Source organism: Asparagus officinalis, chromosome 8 (assembly GCF_001876935.1).
Source record: "Asparagus officinalis chromosome 8, Aspof.V1, whole genome shotgun sequence".
In the NCBI taxonomy this organism is placed as follows: domain Eukaryota; kingdom Viridiplantae; phylum Streptophyta; class Magnoliopsida; order Asparagales; family Asparagaceae; genus Asparagus; species Asparagus officinalis.
The window spans coordinates 20598700-20624910 of NC_033801.1; the positions used below are offsets into that span (position 1 = coordinate 20598700).

At 37.4% G+C, this 26211-nt stretch overlaps 1 protein-coding gene across 6 annotated transcripts in view; it reads right to left on the bottom strand.

Annotated features, from left to right (window-relative positions):
- LOC109820031 (E3 ubiquitin ligase BIG BROTHER-like) overlaps nucleotides 1–26211 on the bottom strand; it is a 99679-nt gene that overhangs the window by 1693 nt on the left and 71775 nt on the right. For all 6 annotated transcript variants that reach the window (XM_020386082.1, XM_020386083.1, XM_020386078.1 and 3 more), the window contains exons 6-7: nucleotides 5840–5887; nucleotides 1358–1485 (exon numbers count right to left, since the gene is read on the bottom strand). In XM_020386082.1, the coding sequence (XP_020241671.1) occupies nucleotides 1358–1485; nucleotides 5840–5887 (176 nt within the window). The remainder of the gene's footprint in view (nucleotides 1–1357; nucleotides 1486–5839; nucleotides 5888–26211) is intronic.

Sequence of the window (26211 nt, forward strand, 5' to 3'; positions counted from 1 at the left end):
TCTATGACCTCAAGATCTTTTTCCATTGCTATAAATCAAAAGCTTCATAAACTATAAACTATAAACTAGTAAACTAGGGCTCTATTACCATGGATCTTTAATCCATGGAAACTACCCTTGGTTGCATGACCAATTTTAATGTCGGCCGACATGTCCGTGTCGGGCGACATGTCAGATTTAGGAGTCAACCGACATGATATAGAGCTTTTTAATATGTATTACGCTTTCAGGGTTCATGTCGAATATATCGGAGGATATGTTGGATGATATGTCGGTTATGTCGGCCGATTTTTCAGTCTGAAAAATTGGCTGGTTTTTTTATTTTTTTGGTTATGTTTGTCTAATCAGGTTTGAGTTTAAATTATTGATTGTCTTAATATTACTTAAAAAGACAAAAATCGATAAGTTAAGGGAAATGGAAAAAAGACCAAAATAATATGCGTCGCTCATCTTCTCTCTCTCCTTTGACATCTCATCGGTCTCTTCTCCGAGCTATTCCTTCGACATCAATATCAGGCGATCTTCTCTCTTCTTAACTGCTAATTTCGGATTTTTCACATCTTTCCTTCAACGTTAACCCTAAGCATCATAAGTTATTTAGTCTTTCATATGTTTAGACAATAGAATTTTTTAAGTTTATTTAGATTTTATTTATGATATTTATATTACACTTATGCACAACATCCGATATGACAATCCGATATTTTTTTCATGTCCCCCGACATATCCCCGATTTCCGCTATTCAACATGAATTTTAGTCATCCGACATGAACCCGACATCCGACATTTAAAACCTTGTAACCAATGGACTTGAGGTCTACAGACATGATATTGAGACCCACATTTACTAAGGAATTCTTTCGAGTAATCTAATTTTTTTTAAATTACATGATTTTATATGTAGCATTTGAGGTTTGACATGAGAGCTAGAAAAAAAATAAGGTTACCACATATATTAACTTGGGGATGAGGATGGAGGCCTGTGTGATGCTTGGTTTCACAAGAGAGAAGAGAAGTAGAAAAGGTTGAGGAAGAAGATGAACAATGGACAAATATACAAACAATAAATTACTTATAACTAAAATAAATAAGAATTAGGTAAGTTTATCAATAAAACCTCACATGCAAGAGACATGATGACTTAAACAAATGGTGCTAACAAAGGGTAGTTTTCTGAGAAAAATCCATGCATGCTAAATTGCTAAATAACGTAAACAAAACTTACGTAACTTTCTGAGAGACATGAAATTTCATGGCTGTTTCTGAAGGTTTATCATAAAAATAATTGCTTAAGCAAGAACATGGTCATAAATAAAGAACGCGAGAGGGAAAAAAGAGAAAAAATAGGGAAATTACCTTTCCCTGCGTGATTTTTTTCTTGAAAAGAAGCCACACTTGTACTTTGTCACCGGAAGTAAAGATATTTTATCTTGAGAAAGGCCCCGGCTTTGGGTTCCAACTGCCTCACCTAAATCTAGTAATTCCTGTTGATTAAAGTAGTAAACGTTTTAAACTAAACTGAACACTATAAAGGCATAAAAATATGACATCACTTATGCATGACTTTATAAAACAGTAACATTTCAAGTCTATTTCAGAACTAATAAATTTGTTATTGAAAAGATAAAGAAGTAACCAATAATAATGTATAGATTTAAAAGTGATGACAGCCCCCCTTAAGAAATATTAGAGATGTGAATTACACATTTATACTATTGCAGGTGCTTAGGGCCCGTTTGGTTGGTTTCCTAAAAATCAAGAAAAGGAAATCGGTACAAGGAAATTAATAAAATAATATTTTTACCCATTTCCATCCCTAAAACTCACCCACAACATCTAATAAAATATTATTTTTATCTTCCAACTCATCTCATTTCATCTCCTTTCTTACATTTAAAAATAAACCAAACACAAGAAATGTGTCACATCATCCATCTCATCACAACTCATCTTATCCCATTTTTAAAAATCACACACATCATCCAATAATATTGTGACAACTCATCTCATCTCATTAAACATTCATTTCCATCCATTTCCTCAAAAAAAAACAAGAAATTGGTTTCCTTAAGTACGTGTCACATCATCCAATAATATACCTCCAACTCATCTATTTTCCTATTTTTAAAAACGAACCAAACACAAACAACCTCAAAACATCATCCAATAATATACCTCCAATTCATTTCCTTATTTTTTTAACCAACCAAACAACCTCAAAACAATTTTTTTTTTAAAATCACTCACATCATCCAATAATAAGTTGACAACTCATCTCATCTTATCTCCTATTCTACAATTTCTTTCTTTTTTAAACCAACCAAACAACCTCAAAACAAATATTATAGGAAATAGGTTTCCTATTCTTTGATTTCCCAAAAAAATGGCCAAACGAACAGCCCCTTAAAGGCTAATTCATCCAGTAGCACAGTTATATTGTCAGAGATGCCATAGAGGCTATGGCTGTGTTCCACAAGTAGATTGTGTTGATGACAAAGACAGCATGATGTAATATAAAAGCATGTTTTCTCTGCTGAAAAAAAATGTAAAAAAAGAAAAAAGAAAAAGAAAAAGAAGAAAAAGAAAATCAATGACGCTACATTCCTATGCTGCCATTTTCCAATTCCTATTCAACTCATAACAAAGTAATAAAATTAACATAGATGCGAGCAGATGTTTTATATTTAAAGTTAATAAAGTTTGTAGTAGTGACATGAGATGTTATAACAAAGCATATAAATATGTCATCTACAGGATGCTTAAGTCAAGGTTAACCACCTTCTATGAGATATTTATCATATCAAATTGCAACAAATGTATATATGAAACTTGTAGCCTTGAAAAGATTATATTTTTAATTAAAAAGGAATTTCATTAATACAGAACTTCTGCATGAGTGTGTTTACTAGGAAAGGTGACAGCCAGATTTATTAACAATGTTTCAGTAACAAAAGATGATAAACCAATGGCTCATTCGAAATACTGTATATATACACATGTCTACCAAATTTAAGTCCAAAAAAGGGGCAAGGTACTGGATCATGGATTACTACTTACAATATGCAAATAACAAGTTTTCAAGTTAGGTGATAACATTAATGTAGGTGTTATATATTATTGATATTTAGATTTAGGATATATTATGAGATATTGTAAGATGTGATTAGACATGATTTTATCTTATAACTATTATGTAATATTCTCCTGATGTAGAGTCAGATGAATAATATTTATGTCCTCTTTATTTCTCTACATGGTATCAGAGCTTTCTTGATGCTAGAAAGACCTCTTTCTTCTTCCTCAACCTTGGTGTCGCCGAGTGGGTTTGCACCGCCTCTATGCTTCCCCTTAGCGGCTTCGACATCTTTAGCTCAGCAACTACTTCGAGATCGCAAATTCCTAAATCCTCAAAAAAATCCTCCAAAAAAACCCTATTTTCCAAAAAAAAAAAAGACAATTGTTCATCATCACCTGAACAATAGAAGGATCTCCGTTCATCGTATGAATAGTAGAAAGTGTTCACCCTACCTCCTCATCCTCGATCGACTATGACATTTGCAACTGCTTCCTCTATGACTCCACCTCTAGCTCAAGTCATCTTTCTTGTTGAAGGATGTTGAAATCAAGATCTAATGACCAAGCGAGCGATTGATCAATCTAGGTTTTCTACTAGCTGACCACCTAGGATATCTACTAGCTGACGTACCTAGGATTTCTACTGGTTGACCCGTCTAGGATTTCTACTGGCGTACCCGTCTTAAACTGTTTATAATGGAGTTCTCGTCTAGCGTGTTTCTAATGGTTACCTGCCTAGGATTTCTACTGGTTGTGACTATAACTTTCTAATTGTTGACGTCTTCAAGTACTGCGGACAAAGATGACACTACTAAATCTCTTGCAAGTAGTTGTTTTATTCTCACTTATAACAAGTTGGACATATATAGTAATACGCTCCAGTTTGAGGGGGGGTTAGATATTATTGATACTTAAATTTAGGCGGTATTATGAGATATTATTGAGATCTTGTGAGACATGATTGGATATGATTTTATCGCATACCTAGTTTGTAATATTCTCCTAATATCTATTTAAGAGAACTTAGTATTAGATAAATAATATCTTTGGCTTTTCTATTCCTCTATAGTAGGTATGGATGAGAAAAAAGCGGATGAAGCATAGATAAAAGGAAATAGAGTTAAAAGAAGACAAGGAACCTAATGACATCAAGAAAGTCATTCGGTCCTAAACTTAGCCTAGATAAAATTTTACTACTAAATGAGATCATAAGAAAACAACAAGGCTCTAGAACCACAGAAACCCCTACTTGACTTTCTAACCCCAAAACAAGAAGCAATACTGAGTTGTCTGACAATGTGAGGATATGGTGGGTGGTGAAGTAATAATCCATAAGCAATACCAAGAAACTGAAGCACCAACATGACATGCATAGTCATTCCTCAACACTATATAATATTTAAAGGGTCCCTAACTAGTGTAGGACTGTATGGATTAGAACATTTCAACTTTCCCACCAGAAGATGAGCATTATTGCAAGTAAGAAGGGTATCCCTGCTTTATGATCCACATCCACCATGCAATTCATATCAGGTAATGTAATAGGATAGTCAGGATCAGACATTCATCTTTCGTATTTCATCTATAACATGTTTACACACTAGGAATGCTCAAATACACCATGGGTAGAAGAGTAACCATTTCGCTTAAAGAAACTATTGAAGTGGATCTACAGGATGAAGGACAATGTGATCTGATCTTATGAATCAAAAGCAAGATTATGTTGGCAAACTCTTTGTCAAGCACCCATGGTTATGTGACTTACACAGGCATAGGACAAAGAATATATAGATCATCCTACAAGTGGTATATCATGGACTATCTTCCCTAGGAATTCCCAAATAACATCAGCATTAAAACATTTGTCTTATATGGCCACATACCAAACAAGACTATGTCAATGAACCTAGCATTCACCCAATCCAACATGCTACTAGAGTCTCCAATCTCCTTAGGGTTGAGGATGAGCACTTAGTATTCTGAAATGGTGCTCATTGGTTAAAGACACTATGGAGAGAAGCAATCAGCATTTGACCAAGCATGGTTGTAGGATGATCTTACTTAGATGAAGATTCAAAATATTGTTGACACATAAAATTTTAAAGCTGGCAGCTTGTGTGGAAACTGTCTGATCCATATAAAGTTTTGCTAGCAGAGTTGCTAAGCATTGAAAGAGGTGATCGATAGACAACTCCAAGTGGTCGTCTCTCAAAAGACAATCGAATGAAGGCTTACTTGCTGATCTGCTGCTGCTTAGCAGATATATTTTACAGTGGTATACATTTGATTGGTGAAAGGGCTTGTCATTATTATATCTCAAGGAAAGAACTCTAAAGGGCACCTTGAGAAGAATGATTGATGGTATTCGGATCAAATTAAGATGAAGACTCCGTGTTAAAATAATTCCAGTATGTTTTCCCTCAAAAGTTTTTTGATATCCCCTTCTGAAGTTGTTAGAACGTACCACCCTTCGAAAACCGAGCTTCTTCTCGAAACATAATTTGCACTATAAGTGCTGCCCATGTCTCAAAACTTAAAATATCATAGTCTCGAGATCAAAGAATCTTTTGGAGCATTGCACATTTGATATATATTACTCCAATTATTCCTACATAAACTGTAAATAACTAGATATGCAAATAAATGCATTACACGGTGCATAACACATCAGCAAAAAGAATGCAAGAATGTGCAGAAGATGAGCATAAGGAAAAAGAAGGATTTACAAGGAACGTTGAAAATATGATCAAGAGTTGAACAAACCTCATAAGTCATATTGTCGGGGTCGATATTGTCCTGCCAAATGACTTGCTGTAATTCATAGGCAAAGACTTAGTACTTAAAACAAAACATGAGAAACTACAAACCTAAAATCTGCAAACAAAATTAGAAAATATTTTCTGATTCAATAAATAAACATGCATAGATGTTAGACGCAAGTTACCAAGTTATGGGGAAAATAACTACGGTGTATATGATAAAGGATAAAATGATCAAATCCCCCTTTAAGTATTGGTGAACTCTCACTTCCTCCCTAAACTATTAATTTGCTAATTTTCCCCTTATTCTGTGTATATGCCTAATATGGTCATTTTCTTAGCCCACGATCAAATATTTAGCAGATTGATGACATGATACTGCTTTTTGCATTTCTTTTATTTTCTATAATTCAAAAAGATTTTTCAATTCCGAAAAAGGGATAAAGGTAAAAAGTTTTGGAGGAAAGTAGCTGATAAATTATTTTTTGATTGGGGAAATGAAAGACAAGCTGATAAAAATCATGACGAAATGCAAAAACACTATCACATCATTTCATTTGAAAATTTGTTTGTGGGCTTACAAAATGATCACATTAGGCACATACACATAGTTTAAAGGAAAATATGGCATGTTAATACTATAGGGAGAAAGTTGAGAGTTCACTAATACTTTAAGAATGAATTGGTTATTTTATCATGAGATAAATAAAAGAGGATGATTTGAATGAGATAGTATAAGCTCATATACCTCAAAGAGTGCAAGCTTTCATATTTTTATATTATGAGTTATCTGCCAGAATATTGGGGTCTCCTCTTCTATGTTTGATTTGCATGGTGGTTGTCTTGGGGGGAGTTAGTTAACCTAGTTTTTTCTAGGTGGGTGGGTGGGGAGGTTGGGGGTGGAAGGGAGTTAGTCTAGCCTGTTACTAATGTTAATCATGTCGTATGGGTGACTTTCATTATCATGCTCATTATCGTTGGAATCCATCATATTGCTATTAGGTATGATGATTAAAAACTACATATATTACAATGTGCGAAATTTCCACAGCTTCTTATATTATATAAATAATGGGCACAGTATTCTTCTATGTAGTGTATTCTCAATATTGCTATATGTAGGTACAAAACTATAATAAGTGAATAAGTCTGATAGTTGATCTTTGAGCTATGCATATATGCTATCAGATCCCATGATAAAATAACTAATCAACTTAGACATACCACTAGCAATCAATCTTTCAACTGGCAGACTAGATTAGGATTAATTCAAATATGAATAGCGTGAGTTCTTGTGACTTGTATCCTATGTTGCTGGATATGGGTGCGGGTGCGGGTGCAAAAATGGGCACACACACTGATACGAGACACATCGGGCGTAAGTGTAGAAATGGGCACATACGAATACGAGACACGACAAAATTGTAAATTTTAGAATACTACATATAAATTAATAATCTGTATGAGATTGATATTGTTTTTCATTCACATGTTATGAGAACTAAAATCCTCATATCATTTTAATGTTTCTTTTATTGAGTATATTATACATTGAAAAGCCGCTCATTTTTTAATCAGATACCCAAACGATCCTTCAAAATCATACTTACGAGCTATGTATGTGCTAAAATGAACATGTCCTTATATATTCAGATGTGTTCTCGATTATATAAGACATGTTCTAATTTAAAAAATTTGTGATACACTTCTTGAACGTATATTGTACAATTTATCTCATATATATATATAAGAAAATTAGATATGTTTGGTACCAAGTACAAGTTTTTATATAAGAAAAATAGATATGTTTGATACCAAACACAAGTTTTTATGCTTAATAGTGAGGTGACATATTCTTCTCCACTCATTGAAATCGTGGTCCACATTCACATGAATTGAAGAGTGGTTGGGAATTAGAATGAGTGGATGAGAATAGGACACCTCACTACAAATCACAAAATTTGTGCTTCGTACCAAGCATATTGGGAATTAGAATGAGTGGATGAGAATAGAACACCTCACTACCAATCACAAAATTTGTGCTTCGTACATATATATATATATACACACACACACACACACACTAGGTTTTATGCACGTGCAATGCACGTAGTCAAATATCATGATTAAGTATATTTGGTTTATTTCCTTACTAAAACTTATTCATCGGTTCCACTTTGATGGTTTTTGCTTACTTATACCTCTAAACTTTAGCATTGTGATTATTTATTTTCTTTAATATTCGTTTAAATGAACTACACCCAATTTAAATTTTTATATTGATAATTAAATTGACAGGAAATAAATGTAATCTGAAATCAATTTGAATTATCATGTCATTGAGACCAACATGCAACCAAACTTGACCTGAGAAAATATAGCATTGTAAAAGTGAAAAACACTTCAAAAAATAGTGTTCTAAAAGGAAAATGAATAATTAAAGCTCATAAGACAAGATGATTGGTTAAAAGTGGGCTAAAATGACACAAAAGACAATATGGAGTTTGTTCCTAATCCTTGATAGACTTTAAAATAATTATAAAATAAAGATTAATACTAAATCTAATATACTTTTATATAATGAAAACATCCACATAAACATATAAAAGTACTAAAAAAGTTTATGAAAATCCCTTTCAAAAATTCCTAATTTACTCCAAAAAACCTATTCTATAAAATATTCAGAAAATAGTGTCTTTCATTCCTTCTGTTTTATTTTTTATTGAGATCAGAAAATAGTGTCTTTCATTCCTTCTGTTTTATTTTTTATTGAGACGTTATCAATCCTTCTCCACCTTTATCTTTTTTGATAAAATTAGACTACTGACGTTATCAATCCTTCTCCACCTTTATCTTTTTTGATAAAATTAGACTACTTTTAGATGCCAAAAAAGATAGTAAAACCTTAAAATAAATGTTAAATTTACATATCTTAATGAAAGAATATCAAACAACTACTCTCTTTTTTTGCTATGTTTTGAAATTTTAGTCGCTTTTTCGTGATTTTGAATTTTTAAGGGTATGTTTTGCAAATTTTGAAACTTTGTGTTTTTTAAAAATATTAAATTTTAAGTTGAGTACTTGTAACTTTCATGTTTCATGTGTTCGTAGTAAGTTTTTTAATGTCAGAATATTTCTTGCAACTCTGAATTTTGAGGGTATTTTTTGCAATTATTAAAATTTCAGATTGTTTATTGAAAAATTTTTAAATTTTTAACGGTCTGCTGATAATTTTAAGATTTAATATGTTTTAGTTATAAGCTATCAAATTTTAGGGTTTTGTGTGTTTTTTAATTTTCGAAGGCGTTTTTCAGAATTTTAACAACTTTGAGGTTATTTATTATAAATTTTAGTTTTTTAGTGTCTGGTAGTAATTCCTTGAATTCGTCTTTGTTTTTCACAAGTTTTAAAATTTGAGAATTTCATAGTGTTTTTTTATTATTTGAACTTTTGAGAGTGTTTTTGTAGTTTTTAAAATATTAAGGGTTTTATGTTTGTTGTTTTAAGTTTTGAAACGTCTGGATATTTTGTGTAATTTTATACTTTTAAGGGTGTTTTGTATAATTTTTAAAACTTTTTGGGGTTTTTTTGCAATCTTCATATATTATAGCTTATTATTTTTTAAATCATTGACCTGTAAGTAGTTCACATAGGATTAGAACAGGATATAATTATGATTATAATAAATTAAATTTAAATAAAATATTCAAATAGTCAAGGGTAATATTAACCATGGAAAGATTTTTCCGAACTCGTATGATTTTGAAATTTAATATGTATTAGTTATAAGTTATTAAATTTTAGTGTTTTCTGTGTGTTTTAATTTTCGAAGGAGTTTTCGGAATATTTATAACTTTGAGGTTATTTTTTATAAATTTTAGTTTTTTAGTGTCTGATAGTAATTCCTTGAATTCGTCTTTGTTGTTCGTAAGTTTTGAAATTTCAGAATTTCATAGTACTTTGTTATTATTTGAACTTTTGAGGGTGTTTTTATAGGTTTTAAAATATTGAGGGTTTCATGTTTGCTGTTTTAAGTTTTGAACGTCTGGATATTTTGTGTATTTTATATTTTTAAGGTTGTTTTGTGCAATTTTTAAAACTTTTTAGGGTTTTTTGCAATCTTCATATATTATAGCTTATTAATCTTTAAATTATTGACCTGTAAGTAGTTGACATAAGATTAGGATATGATATAATTATGATTATAATAAATTAAAATTTAAATAAAATATTCAAATAGTCAAGGTTAATATTGATCATAGAAAGATTTTTCCGAACTCGTACTTTTAAAGAGAGTATGATATATATATACTAGTTAGATTATACGTGCAATGCACGTGGTCGAATATCATGGTTATTTAAATTGATAAAAATAGATTAAAATAAAAGAGAAAATAAAGTTTTTTGCGGGATTGATTATCAACACAATAATCTCTCTTTCAAATAAAATATTATCATTGTTTCCTTCAATCCTGACTATCGTTACGTGATCTACTATTTGTGAATTATAAACATATTGATCTAGTACAATATCTTTGTTTATTAGTATCTTGAATTCTTTAAAATATGGGTGACCATTCAATTCGTAAATGAATTTTGCATATGAATTTACTTGTAATATATTCATTAAACTTTTAATTAAGGTTTGACTCATTCACATTAACTTTTAGTTGTGGTTTCACTCATAGTGACCACAGTTAAAATTATATGTTGGGTTCACATTAAATATAATTTATAAAAAATATTACATTAAAGTCAAAAACCTTTTAACCACTATATAGATTGTTTGAAAATTTTTGCATGTATAAACTATACTGCCTAGGAATACTGATATGCACACTTAACTATAGCCTAATACATCTTAAGAACGACTTACTCTTTAATATCATCATTAATTGATGTATCTATGTATTATAGTAAAAACACAATAAAAATTTAGAAAACTATAAAAAATACCCTCAAAGGTTTTTAAAATTATAAAAACAAACACCCTAAATTTTTATAATTAACAAATACACAAAACTATTAAAAATTATATTAAAATCAAGGAACTACAAATAATCATTGAAAAAATTTAAACTTTGGAGGGGTAATTTGTAATGTACAAAACTTTAAGTTTTTTTATAAATTTTAAATCTAATAGATTTTTAATTAATTATGTTCTTTTAAAAAAAGTTATTGGTAACATTGACCATGAAAAGTTTTTCCTAAACCTATACTTTTAAAGGGAGTATGAAATTTTTTTGTAAATTTTTTATTTTCTAGGGGTTACTAGTGATTTTGTATATTCATTTTAGTGTCTATAAGTTAGAAATTCTCAGTGTTTTTTATAAATTATGAATATTAGGGGTTTTTTGTAATTTTTTAAACTTATAGGTCTTTTCTATAGATTGTAAATTATTTATAGACTAATTATAATTCCTATATTTTTAATTTACTAATAAGTTTGAAATTCTCAGAGTGTTTTTTGTAAAATTTGAATTTTTAGTGTTTGTTTGTAATTTTTGAAACTTTAAGGGTGTTTTCTATAAATTATAAATTATGTAGGGGATAGTTGTAACTCCTATATTTCTAATGTACTGTTAGGTTGGAAATTATCAGAATTTTTATAAATTTACAATCTTGAGGGTTTTATCTTTCAATTTGTAAAAAGTTATAAATTTTTAGAGTTTTATCTTGAGGGTATTTTTTACAAGGTCAAAAAAAATTTAGGTGCTGGCTAGCATATATTTTTTAGATTTATCTGCAAATTAAAATATGAAAAAGATTTGAATTATATCAAACATATCACATTTATCTAATAACATGTTAATTCTCATTATGAATATGATAAATCATTTAATTATAAATTCAAATAAGTAGGAAATTTAGAATAGATTAGGATAACAATATAATATCTAAAAAAATTAAGGGTAATATTGATCATGGAAAGATTTTCCCAACTCGTACTTTTAAATAGAGTATGATATATGAATCGAAGGAGTATTCGACACGGACACGTATACGAAAGTTTCGGACACAGATACGAGAGCCTAGATGAAGTGTTCAGGTAACCTAGCTTATCTCACATTAACAAGCATAATGCAAGAGGCTGAGCTCTAAAGCCTACGCTCGAATGGGACTTCCTTAGTCACAAGTAAAAGATATATCTAATGCAGAGTTGTCTCAGAAGTTACCAGATTTTACTGAAGTATTAGGGCATCTAAATCCATATCATAAACTATTAAGGCAAATGCTTACTAAGTTCAAGGTTTGGAGGTATACTTCCTCTGCTCTTTTAGTAACTCATACATTCACTGCCTGTAGCTCGGTTTATGTAACTCCATATTTCATAACTCATACCAACTAACAAATAGACAACCTTAAGGAGCTCTGCTAACCAATTCCCACAACCTCCCACCATTCCCAGATAGTTTTTAACTCCATCTTTTAGAACATTTAAAACTTAGCATAGGAACAATCTTAAGAAAACCTCGTAAGCATTATTTTACACAAGATTTTGCTTTTGTCTCTTTATTAGTCATAAGTTACCTTTGGTTATCATCATTTCCGCTATAATTGGCGTCTTCAACCATCTATCAGTTTGTTGATACAATAAATCCTTTTTTGCATAGATGCATTAGTTCTTTCCTTGCCATTTGATTCAAAATGCAACTATCTATAGTACATACATGATGATCACAATAACTTTTACTAATATTCATACGCGCAATTGAATGAATATACAATTCTACAATTTCACAATCAACTGACATTGGTCTTTTAGTCTTTAGAGGTAGGACAAATATGTTATGCACTTTGAAATGCTTCAGTCTGAAATGTGGGCGAACACAACTTTCTATGTATTCCTGACAATGAAAGGTACCAGAATATTCATTCCGGGTGATCATTGATAGTTATTTGTGATTTAAACCCAAAAGACAATTTAAATATGGCATGTTGAAATACTTAGTATGTGTACAGGCATCACGTATTGAAAGGTTGTTCTATTGGAAAACATCTGATTTGCACTCACTAAGGGTGTGTTTGGTAATTAAGATGTTTGTTTTTGTTGTATTTTTTAGAAAAACACTATGTCATGGTGTTTTTTTTTCAAACATGTTTTGAAAACACCATTTATAGTTATTATTTATAAAGCAGCGACGGAGCGCGTGCGGCGGCGATAGCGCGCGGCGGTGGCCGGCGACAGTGCAGGCGGCGACGACGGCCGATGGCGCAGCAGGTGGCCGCGACGGGCGGGCGACGACGACGGCGACGGCAGCGGCGGTGGCCGGGCGGGCGATGGAGGGTAGCAGGGGTGGGTGGCGACGATAGGTGGCGGGCGCCGTGGCGGTGAAGATGGGTGGCGGGCGGCGACGGCGGGGCGACGGACAGGCGCGCGTGGGCGGCGACCAGACACGGGCGGGCGACGGCGGGCGGACTACGGCGGGCGGCGAGGCCGCGACTACGGGCGGGTGGTGGGCGGGCCGGCGACGGCCGACTACAGGCGACGGCCGGACTACAGGCGAGCAGCGGCAGGCGGGCGCTGCGGGCGACGGCGGCAGGCGGCAACAGGCGTGTTGGCCTTTTTGTTTTGATGATGTTTAACAAACAATTTACTTCTGATATTGTTTTTCTAGTATTTGTGTTTATTTATTTATTGTAGACAAACAATAAGTTGGAGGATGGATGGAATTGTGCATTTACGATCATATCCAATGGAGGTTGGCGTAATAGTGGAGTGAAGTAAATGCAATTCAAGTTAAAGATCCAAGATCAAGCTTCATCCGCAAGTGTACCAAGAAGAGCATATTGAATATCAAAATCAAGCTTGAGTATATTTAGTTTAGGAGTTTATATTATGTGTGTTAGTACTTTAAGCTCAATTCTATACACACATACACGTTTTGGTTTTGTATATATATAGTTATATATATACATATATATTTTTGGTTTAGCTATTTAGATATGAAACAATATATATCTTCATATACACTTTTACATGTTTCATATTCTATTGTTTTTGGAATTTATTTGCTATTTTTAAAATCAAATTTTCAGCATGAACATTGTCTGTGCACGTTTTTAAGTTGACTTATAAACTCTGTCAAGTCGACTTATGAACTCCTCTAGAAAGTGCATTTTGCCTCTGCTAAGTCGACTTACCAAGCAAAGCAAGTCGACTTATAGCAAGTCGACTTATACCATTTATAAGTCGACTTATGAAGTGTTGCACAGTTATGTATTTTTGACCAGTTTACAAAATAAATTATTTCTCTCAAATGGGAAGTTATAATTAAGAAATTCTTTCTCTAACATGTTCATATATATGTTTAGAAGCTTCCCTAAAAATTTCATGATTTTTGGAGTTTATTTATTGTGTCAAATTGATTTTACAAAATCGGGTGTTTCAGCAATTTTTAGAATCTGAAATTTCTGTGTTCAAATATTTATTTCTCACAAATGAGAAGTGATATTTCAGAAATTCTTTTTGTAACTCGTTTATATACATGTTTAGAAACATACCTCAAAATTTCATAATTTTTAGAGTTAATTTACTATTTTTGATTGATTTTATAAAACTAGATACGCAAAATTCCAGAACTGCCGCTACTGTTCCAACGGCTCTCTATAAGTCGACTTATAAGTCGACTTAACAGAGATTTTCAGCCTATAACGGCTAGTTTTTCAGATTTGATGGTTTTTGTCTTTTTACTTGTTTTCTCTTGTTTTTGGGGTTGTTTCATGAGCCTATAAATACCCCATGCCCTCATACTTTTAAAATAACTTAAGAGAATATTTTAACAAAGTTTTAACAAGAATTTAAGTTTTGTTTAGTGTTTGTTTAAAAAGCTTTTAAGCAATTGAGGGTTTGAGTTTGTGAATTCAATTCCACAAGAGCTTGAAGAGATCATCTATTAGAGTTTGAGCAATCAACTATTCTCCCTTCATCTCTTGTCATCTATTGAGAAGTTTTCTAAACTCTTTTCTAGCTTTATATTTATTTGTTTGATTATCATCTTATTAAAGCTAGTTTTATATTGAGTTTAGATTTGATTAATCTCATTGTTACACACACCCACTTGAGCTTATTGTATTTACATTCATAATATATTTGGGATTATGAGAGATAGTAACATTGAGTTGAGCCTAATTGAGTTCTCACCTTGTTTAAAGAACAGCATTTGTTGTGTGCCTAATTGTGAAGTTCACTTTGTAATACACTTGTACACCGAAAGGAATGTGTGGTGAGGACGGAGTCGATACCGAGAGGAGTGGCGTCGGTGGCCTAGTGAGAGGTGATAATTCCGAGCACTTGAGGGAGTCGATACGTGAGGACCAACACTTGAGGTTATAGCTTGTGTGTAGTAACCCAACTAATTAAAATCTTAAAGCGCGTGGATTAGCATGTGGACCACTGAAAGCGGAACCCGCTCAGGACCAGATTCGTCGTTTGGACTCCTGCAAATTCGCCTGCGGACGAAATTCACCTGCGGACGAAATTCACCTGCAGATGAAATAAACTTGTAGCAGAAACTCACCGACAAGAATCCCTCTGCAGCTAAGGCTCTCTTATGGCCGAACTATGACTAATGCATATTAAAAAATGGAGCACACACGCAAGTGATAGTGACCAGAAACGAAAGGATAATTTCATTCATAAAGAAATCCTATTACAACGGGGAATTAAAGGCAAATTACAAAGCTCTCAGCCGTAACTCCACCTCATGAATCTCCCTGGCATAACGAAGCTCAAGATTCATCAGGATCTCTCGGCGGAAATCTTCCTCAGTACGCGAGACCAAGTCTTGGATGGCATCTCTGGCCTGCTTAAGTGCTCGGTCCTTTTCTTCAACGGAGCCAGCGACCAATTGTCGGCAGGATTCAATACCCTCCAACTCCTTTGCCAACTGTTCACTAGCCTTCTCTTGAGTAGCTAGGGAGGCCTGCACATCAGCTATGACTTGCTTCAGCTTCGCTATCTCAGAAGACAGGCGAGAAAAGCGATTATCGGCCTTCTGTTGTTCGTAGGCCACTCGCTCGTCTTCGGCCTTGACCTGCTCCAACTCTGCTAACAGCCTTACCTCCAACGACATGGTCTCGTTCAATCGTCGGTCGTGCTCTTCCACTGCTGCTCGAACTTCGCCGAACGCGAGATCAACAATTTCGGAACTTTCAAGGCGAAGGGCAAGCAACTGTCGGATTGCCTCCTCCACTTCTTTCGAACGATGGAAGTACGGTTTAGCCGTAGTGGTGCCAAGCTTCTTGACTAAGAAGACCATGTCGTGATCCAGGTCCTCCTTGAACTCCTCAAAGGGGCAGTTTTCTTCCAACGCGAATTTGATGCAATGAGCTAAAGTGTCTTGAAAGTTAGCCAGGGTTTGGACCACCTTCCTTTTATGCAAACGTTCCAAGGGAGAGAGGACAGCCTCTTCTCCCACGGATGAGGTCGCAAGCGAGGTAGCGGTAGTCCGACGTACCTGCCGACGCCGTCAAGGTAGCGGCCGCGGCGCCGACAGCCACCATAGACATAGGGGCAACGGACGTATCCCCTCGGATCGAAGACTCCTGCGCTGGGGGTCCACCCTCAACCAACGCTCCCCCAAGAGCGGAGACTCCCCCTTGTCGATCGGACATGTCTTCAGGAGCCAACGCCTCTTCCTCACTAGATAGCGCCTCATGAATCGAGACGTCGTCATCCGCCTCTGATTCACCCATTTCTCCGGTCGAATGGCCCTCCTAAGAAGGAGGATCCTCTTTGCCAGTAGCTTCATAGGAAGGGTCGACTGCGGATGCAAAGAAAAGATTGACAAATGCCCCTTCGGCTCAGAATGATCAACAACACTAAAACCTATGCTTACCTGAATCACCGAGCTCTTCTCCGTCTCCAGTTCCCCCCTCTTCGTCAGAAGGAATGGAGATCACTCTCTCAGCTGCACCTGTACAAATTCGACGCAAATGTCAGAAGATGCAGATCTGACTTTGTACCCGAGAGTACCACACACAAAAAATTACCTCCTGGTGCGGGCGTAGGAGTCGTTGAAACCCCCGCCTATGGCCCCACACCAGATGGAGGAGGAGTGTCCTTCGAGGTCACCGGAGCCGCCTCCGATACGGCAGAAGGGGTAGACTGAGCAGCTCCAGCCCCAGAGGCAGCATCATCCTGACCCTCCGCCGTTCTGGCGGTCTTAACAGTCTCCTCGCAATGGGCCTTCTTGGCCGCTTCCGCTCTGGAACCTTCCGCCGCCATCCCCCGCAGCCGCTTAGAGATCAGCGAACTACTCGGAGGTAGAAGGGGCATCCCCATCCGACCAGCTATTGTGCTCCGGGCTTGCTCCAGTCGTTCGGCCACCCGGATTAACTCGTCAGATTCTCTCTGCTCGCTTTGAGGGTCCAACGAAAGACTAGAAGAGGGAGCTCGGGCCTCGGGCGCCTCAGATCCGTCTGGACCCACGTCGAAGCCCTCAACGTCTTCAGCTGGATCCTCTGAAAACCACTCCCTGGCAGTCTGGCGACCCCTCTGCCTCGAAGTATGGAGAGGCCTTCTGGGAGGATGCCCGTGCTCCGCCAGACACGAGCTCTGGAACCAGAAGCCGTCGGGATTAGCGCTGGCACCCCGATACCATCGGCAGTACAGGAGAGTATGGTGCAAATCACGATCCTTCGCAGGTAGTTCAAAACGGGCATGGGTACCACCAGCATGAGTCCAGAACCATCCCCGAGCTCCATCCACCAGCCCTCCTTCGAAGTGCAGACGGGGATTGACGTTGCCCACGTACAATTGGTCGTACCTAAACTGGCGGGCAAACCTGCAAAGGATATACGGCTCAAGATAGCACATAGAGCCTGTTCGCAGGACATGATACCCCGGCCGAATGTTCACCAACCATCGAAAAGCGCCGCAGGAGAGAACTGTGTGATGGTCCGCCGTCGGCACATCTCTAAGAGACTCCCCATACCCTCCTCCACTGAAGTAAGGGAAGAAACGGCGAAAGTTATAATGCCCGAAATGAGAGAGCGTCTTTCGTGCATCAGGAATATCCTTACACTTCCAAGAGCACCTCTCTAAGCGTTGAACGAATGGGACGAACTTGTCTCCTTGGAGAGTCGCTGGGGCACTCATCAGGCACTCACAGTGGTATACGAACCACACCATCAGATAAGTGTATGGCAACCCCACCCTAGTGTTGGGGGTCCTGATGACCTCTCCTTCCCCCTCAACGATAGTCGATACGCGATAGAATTGGGTCGTCAGGGTGCGGAACCCCCGATGAATACATGCTACCATCGCCGACACCAAGGAATAGGACTTCCCGTGGGCTAAGCAAACCGTAGGATACACGACCTCCACGGGAAGAGCCTCAAAAGAGTGAGTGAAATGATTGGAAGACCATTCCGGATTTGAACCCACCCTCGTCATGCTCGAGAGCTACAGTGGCTTCCACTTCGGCCATCCTCCTTTCCACTTCAGCCTGGTCGCATCCGCTCAGCGGCAGAGCAGGCCTTCCTTTGACATCGTTCTCAGGGAATAAATAATCAGCCTAGTTCTTGTGGCTGATCCCCGGGGCCCCTTTTCTTCTTACCTTTGTGGTCGACCGCCCCTAAGGTATTTGTTTTCATCAAAAGTTGGTCTCGTTGTGGAATTCATTATATCTTCGGTCGATTACAACAAATTCAAAAGAAATAGTCTTTTTATAAGACTTCTTTTACACAACAAAATGAAAATTACAACTCTTGAGAAAATAACATAAAAATCGTCTTTAGATTCTTGTTTTGTGGGACTTTGCCTGTGCCGGGAGTGCTTTGACTCGTGGACTGCCGAATCACAGATCGTGAAGGGGGCTTAGTGATTCTTCCTTCGTTTATCGAAGTGAGAATTTGAAACGAAGATCTTATCAAAGTAAGATAGTCATTCTTCTTAAGATCAATTCAAAGATCGAATCTCAAGGAATCACACCAATAACTCAAGTTTGCTCTCTCTGCTCTGGATTGCTCTCTCAAATGCTCGATCGGATGCTCTCTAATCAGCCCCCCTTGGATGCTCTCTAATCAGACCCCTTTTGTCACCATTGTCCCACTACCTAAATATCATCCTTTTATGATGTTAGTGGGTCTCTTTTCAGTTTGTAACCATCTCCCCATGTTTATGGTTGATCTCAAGTAGTTATGAAGCCAAAAAAACCATCAAAAAACGTGTTGTAACCAACTCTATGGCCGAGACAGTGAAGTCTGTCTCGTACTTCCGAGACAGTTTGTACTATCTCGGGTATTTTAGCTCTAACTCCCTCGTACGATTTCGTAATGAGATGATCCAAGATGCGTTGGAAATCTGACGAAGAGATCTATAACTTTTGTCTTTTGACCTTCTTCAGATTTTGTGCGAGACAGTCATGACTGTCTCGCATTCCGAGACAGTGAAGTCTGTCTCGCACTTCCGAGACAGTTTGTATTGTCTCGGGTATTTTAGCTCTAACTCCCTCGTCCGATCTCGGAATGAGATGATCCAAGATGCATTGGAAATATGATGAAGAGATATACAACTTTTGTCTTTTGACCTTCTTCATATTTGGTGCAAGACAGTCATGACTGTCTCGCATTCCGAGACAGTGAAGTCTGTCTCGCACTTCCGAGACAGTTTGTGTTGTCTCGGGTATTTTTGTTCTAACTCTCTCGTCCGATCTCGGAATGAGATGATCCAAGATGCATTGGAAAGCTGATGAAGATATCTACAACTTTTGTTTTTTGACCTTCTTCAGATTTGGTGCGAGACAGTCATGACTATCTCGCATTCCTAGACAGTGAAGTCTGTCTCGCACTTCCGAGACAGTTTGTGTTGTCTCGGGTATTTTTGCTCTAACTCTCTCGTCCGATCTCGGAATGAGATGATCTAAGATGAGTTGGAAAGCTGATAAAGAGATCTACAACTTTACATAGGTAAAACACTCATAGAGTAGATGAGACACACATGGTACTTCACCCTTTTGTGGATAAAGCACAACTCCTGGTTGAGTTGTTCCTTTATCGTTTAGCATGTTTCACAGACTCGTACGCTTCGCCGACTTATTTCGTGTGCTTTTTAGCTTCTCTACAATATCAAATGATCTTCTTTGACTCAGATAATCCTCCTTGACTCAGATAGTAACATTTATCGTCTTTTTTTTTATCTCGAGCTATATGCGAGAACCTATAGGCAATTTTTTATGCCTACAGATACCCCCTCCAAAGTGTTTCAGTCTCATTCTTTTATAAAAGAGGCTGGAATACTTTCGATATGATACGTCTGGCCATTAATTTGTTGATTTCTTCATCTTTTAGTCTACTCAGTGCTTTGTAGAATAGCTAAAATTCTTCCGGTGTTGCGTTTATCGCTTGACCGTTGTCAAAGTCTTGAACTGAAACTGATGTTTTGATTTGTGAATTAGCTCTTGTCGTTGAACTGATGTTGAACTGATTTTCTTCATTAAGAATTCATATCTGGATCGCAATTGAATCCCCTGAGATCATCCATTGGACTTTTTTTCTTAGCCTTATTTTGGCAAAAATCATTGACGCGTTGGCAGGCGTTAACACAGTTTATCCTCGTGCGTTTGCTAGAGTCTACACAGTTTAAACTCTTAAAACGTTAGAGCATAGCGGTCTTGAGTGTTGAGGCTGTAGGACCAATTGTTCAGGTCGGTTCATCTACAGATATGAATTTTATCCTAAGTTTGTCAGATACTCAAGTCACGAGACCAACTAATAAAGCTGGTGTGTCAGTGATTATCACATTTATAGGATTTTTGGCAAACCCTCAGCCATCAACGGGTTTGAGAAGCCTTTACCGATTACCGTTTGAATCGGGCTAGCATGCAGATTGTTTAAGTCCGTTCTGCATGTAACGTTATGCTAAGAGAATAAACTCTCTTAGACTTAGTGCTATGATGTTGAATACATAGACTTGTTCGTTTTCACAGGAACGGACCACCTGGCAACGCGTATTAGGCGTAGGCTTATCTCTAATAAGGGATCGAGATAGAGTCCCCCATGCATCAAACATGGATTTAGAAATGTTGATGGGTTACGTCTTTTTGGTGGAAAGATTAATCTGACACTAGAGAGGAAGAATTTTATATTCTATCTCCTAGTCTCCTTTTTGTTGGTAGAGATGAACCCGATGATAGAGAGAAAGAATTTTATATTCTATCTCCGTGGTCTCTTTTTTGTTGGTAGAGATAAACCCGATGATGGAGAGGAAGAATTTTATATTCTATCTCTGTGGTCTCTTTTTTGTTGGTAAAGATGAAACCGATGATGGAGAGGAAGAATTTTATATTCTATCTCCTAGTGCAAAGGAAACTCGAAGTGGGATCTCCACTTAGAGAATCTGGATTGGTTTGAATAATCCTAACTGTCATAAGGTTTGATTATCCAATTCAAAGCTGGACCTTTCGTTCGTAAAATGAATCGAAAGAAGATTTTAGCTGTGGTCCTAACTGTAGTAAGGTTTGACCAAGTGGGAGTTTCGAGATGATCCTAATTGTAGGAAGGTTTGATCACTCGATTTATGGACCTCTCGTTCATTGAAGGAATCGAGAGGGGATTTTGGCTTTGGTCCTAACTATTTAAAGGTTTGACCAAATAGGAAGTGAGATGATCCTAACTGTTTAAATGTTTGGTCGTTCAATTTGTGGACCTCTCATTCATGGAAGGAATCGAGAGGGGATTTTGGCTTTGGTCCTAAATGTTTAAAGGTTTGACCAAAATGGGAATTTTATGAGGGAAAGGCACAGTGGGGGTTTGAATGGATTCAACCGTGAAGAATTTTGGTGGACCCACCGTCAATTAATTTGATCAGTGAGGGATTTTGTGGTGGAGGACCGTGAATCATTAAGCACTCCACAATCACTCCGTGGGAGTTTCGTGAGGGAAAATTGACCCGATGAAGTCATTGAATCTCATCTCAACAAAAGAGTGTTTCGAAAGTCACTGTATAAAGGTTTTAATCATCTTGGAAATGATTAAATAGCCACGGTGGGAAGTTCTTAATCATGATTAAGAATAAATTATTCTGATGATTGGTTTTCACCTTGAATAATTAATCGGTTTTGGATTATCCTTAAAAAAATACCATGTGTAGTATTCTCCAGGAACTTTCCATTAGAATGAATTGAGGTATTCCACCCCCAGCTCTTTGGCGAATCTAAATCCAATTATATTCGGCCACATTGTTGCGTTATCCTTAAGAATATTAGGAGTAATATTCTCTAGGAACTTCCCGTTATATGAACCATCCACCCCCAGCTTCCTTCGCGAAACTGGGTCTAACATCATACTGAGTTACGTGTACCCGATGGAGTATTCTGGTCTCTTTTTTGTTGGTAGAGGTGAACCCGATGATGGAGAGGAAGAATTTTATATTCTATCTCCTGGTCTCTTTTTTGTTGGTAGAGATAAACCCAAAAATTAGAGAGGAAGAATTTTATATTCTATCTCCAAGTCTCTTTTTTGTTGGTAGAGATAAACCCAAAAATTGAAGAGGAAGAATTTTATATTCTATCTCCAAGTCTAAAGAAAACTCAAAGTGGGATCTCCACTTAGAGAATCTGGACATGTTTGAATAATCCTAACTGTCATAAGGTTTGATTATTCAACTTGAAAATGAACCCCTCGTTCGTGGAATGAATCGAGAGAGGATTCTGGTTGTGGTCCTAACTGTAGTAAGGTTTGACCAAGTGGGGGTTTGAGACGATCCTAACTGTTTAAAGGTTTGATCGCTCGATTTGTGGACTTCTCGTTCGTGGAAGGAATCGAGAAGAGATTTTGGCTTTGGTCCTAACTGTTTAAATGTTTGACCAAATGGGAATTTGAGATGATCCTAACTGTTTAAAGGTTTGATCGTTCAATTTGTGGACCTCTCATTCATGAAAAGAATCGAGAGGGGGTTTTGGCTTTGGTCCTAACTGTTTAAAGGTTTGACCAAATGGGAATTTGAGATGATCCTAACTGTTTAAAAGGTTTGATCGTTCAATTTGTGGACCTCTCGTTCATAGAAGGAATCGAGAGGATAGGATTCTCCAGGAACTTCCCGTTAAGGAAAGGAAATAGTTTAGACTCATATACCTTTTGGAGTATCGAGGAGCAGATTATACTCGTATACTCTTTGGAGTGAGGGGAAACAGTTTATACTCGTGCACCCAATGGAGTTAGAGTCGTCTTTACTTGGCTTATTTCGCCGTTATGATGCCGGAGTCAATTAAGGCTTGGATTTTATTTTTGAGTCCAAAGCAAATCTCGGTGGGATGAAGAACCCTTCTGTGGTACGCACAGTAGCTTGGATCCGTAATCCTCTTAGCCCCCTCCTGATCTTTGATAGGTGGTAACTCAATTTTGTCATTGGCAAGGAGGTATTTTAATATGGTTAGAGCTTCATCATTTTCGAAAGAATACTCCTTTTGAAACTTCGGATCGAGAGTCGCGTTCCCAGCAATTGCAGATATCGTCGGTCGGCTTCCCTCAGCTTTCTTTCTTTTAAGAAAGTGTTCATCTTGTTCACCGCGCATTTTCAAATCTTTCCAAGTTTTGGATGGTACGACCCCCAGGGCTTTCAGGAAATCGATGGAGAGATTATTGTGGCATGTTTGCAGGATGAACTCCTCCGTAATAGGATCTCTGCAATTCATTACTTTGTTACGGAAGCGTTTGACAAAATTGTCGATTGACTCTCCGTCTTTTTGCTTCTCATCTAAAAGGGTTCCGATTGACACTTCGGTGTCATCATCGAAGAAATTGCTGAGGAACAAACTTTTCATGTCATCCCAGCAATTGTTGCTCCCTGGCTTGAGACGTCGATACCAATCGAAGGCGGGCCCACGAAGGGTACCAACGAATGATCGGACCATTAAAACCTCGTTTCCAGAGATTATGCCCAAATGAGACTTAAAATAAATCAAGTGCTGAGTAGGCGAGCTTTTCCCGTCAAACGGTGTGAAGTTAATCAAATTGAATTTTGCCGGGTACGGTATTGAATCCTATTCTCTTGGATAGAGATATGGAATACCCGTCTTTTTCACTTCTTGAGCCGTCATCAAAGCGTTGATTTTGTTTTCAAGCTCTTTCATTTTCTCGTCATCGTCTATGTCTTCATTCGAAGGATGTTGAGGAGAATGAGTTAGACCACCCCCTGTAAGAGGTGCCATTGAACCACCCCCAATATCGTTATTGGGAGGATGCGTTAAACCACCCCCAGCATTATTGCTATTGGGAGGTGTATCAGCCATAATAACTTCATCCACTTCTGGATCACTGTTATCTACAACATTCTGAGTGTGGCGGATGGATTCAGCTCGCTGACTGGACTCAGGAGGTTGAGGCCGTTGAGCTAGTAATTCTCTCATTTGTTGGATAGCCAACTCTATCTCTGTCTTCATCTCAGCTCTAATTTCTTCACGTTGTTTGGCTAGAGCTTCTTGAAGTATTTGAGCGAACTGATCAGAGGTGATTGTGAGTACTTCTCTGGTTTGCCCTGTGCTAGATACTGTATCATCCGAAGCGATCGCAGAACAAGTGTCCGAGAGCTCATCCTCTGATGGCATTCTTTCATGCATTCTCTTGTAGTCTCTACGTCTGACGGCTCTTAACTGGAGTCGAGACATTCGTTGAGCAATTCTTGAGTTAACTTTTCCTCCCGGTAAAAAATCGGGATTTGGTTCACTTGAATGCCATTTAGATTTTCCTTTATCAGTCATATTGATGGTGACTTAAGGGAATTCATCCTCTTGAACAGCAAGCTTCTTGCAGAAATGTCTCTGCTTGGGCTTTGACATTTTGGTAAAAAGTCTCTGGAACATTGGGACTCTTTGCGGGATGGCTCCTCATTTGAAGTAGTCATATTCCGACAATACTGCTCTAATGAGTCGTGCACAGGAACAATGAGAGCTTATTTCTCGATGGTGTCTCTTTCAAAATTTATTCACACCCCCAACTTGATAATACGATTCATCGGTATGATTGCCAAAAAATCGTATCGTCTGTTAGCATGACCTCCCAGGTATGACGATGTCTTTTGGTGAATACGTCTTCTTCTGGGGGTAAAACCTTGTTGGCATTCTCAGGACAATTTATTACTGTCTTTGAGCGATCCAAGGTTATGTCGGGAGTCACACGTTTAGAACCACTCCCTTGCGGGTATGGAGTCTTAACGGGCTCCGAATGCTGATTTTGCATAACCCTAGACTTTGGAATCCAAACTTTGCAGAGTTTTGACGGTTCTTTGGCCACCGTTTTCTTGTTTCTTTCTCGTCTTTGTTGTAAGAGAGCACGGGTATGAGCAGCGTTTGCATGACGCTTTTGTATACGTTCTTTGAGGGTCGACCGAGCCCTTTTGACGAGAGTCCATTCCTCTGTCATGAGTTGTGCAGAAACGTGAGTAGTTTGTCGTTGAGTTGAACAAACCACTTGTTGTTTCTTCGACTCTAAGTCCGCATAATAACGAACTACATCGGTTTGTTCCAAGACCTTAACCATTTGACGAGCGAGGCATTGGCGTTGCCTCTGACGAGCCCTTTTCGTCAGAGTTGGCAAACTAAAACCGAACGATTCCTTAATTAGGGCGGAATCATTGTGAGCAGAGCTTCCGGCTTTGGGGATTGCCGGGATAATGTTGCAAGGGGAGGCCTCGACAACGATTAAGTGAGAGTCTTCACTTTGGGCCTTCTTTGGCATGTAAGCCTTCTTCAATGATGAGATCCTCCTATACTTGTGAGACAATAAAGATCTTGAAGAGGGTGATGAAAGATATTCCTCAAACTTGGTTTGGTCGAACTCGTATTCGACTGTGGATTCAACTGGAATCTTGATCGGCTGCGACACGACGGTCTCGGCAGCGAGACCGTTGGCTCCCACTGTGGTCGCCAGTTTGTTTTTATCAAAAATTAGTCTCGTTGTGGAATTCATTATATCTTCGGTCGATTACAATAAATTCAAAAGAAATAGTCTTTTTATAAGACTTCTTTTACACAACAAAATGAAAATTACAACTCTTGAGAAAATAACACAAAAATCGTCTTTCGATTCTTATTTTGTGGGACTTTGCCTGTGCCGGGAGTGCTTTGACTCATGGACCGCCGAATCACAGATCGTGAAGGGGGCTTAGTGATTCTTCCTTCGTTTATCGAAGTGAGAATTTGAAATGAATATCTTATCAAAGTAAGATAGTCGTTCTTCTTAAGATCAAGTCAAAGATCGAATCTTAAGGAATCACACCAATAACTCAAGTTTGCTCTCTCTCTGCTCTGGATTGCTCTCTCAAATGCTCGATCGAATGCTCTCTAATCAGCCCCCCTTGGATGCTCTCTAATCAGCCCCCCTTTTGTCACCATTTTCCCACTACCTAAATACCATCCTTTTATGATGTTAGTG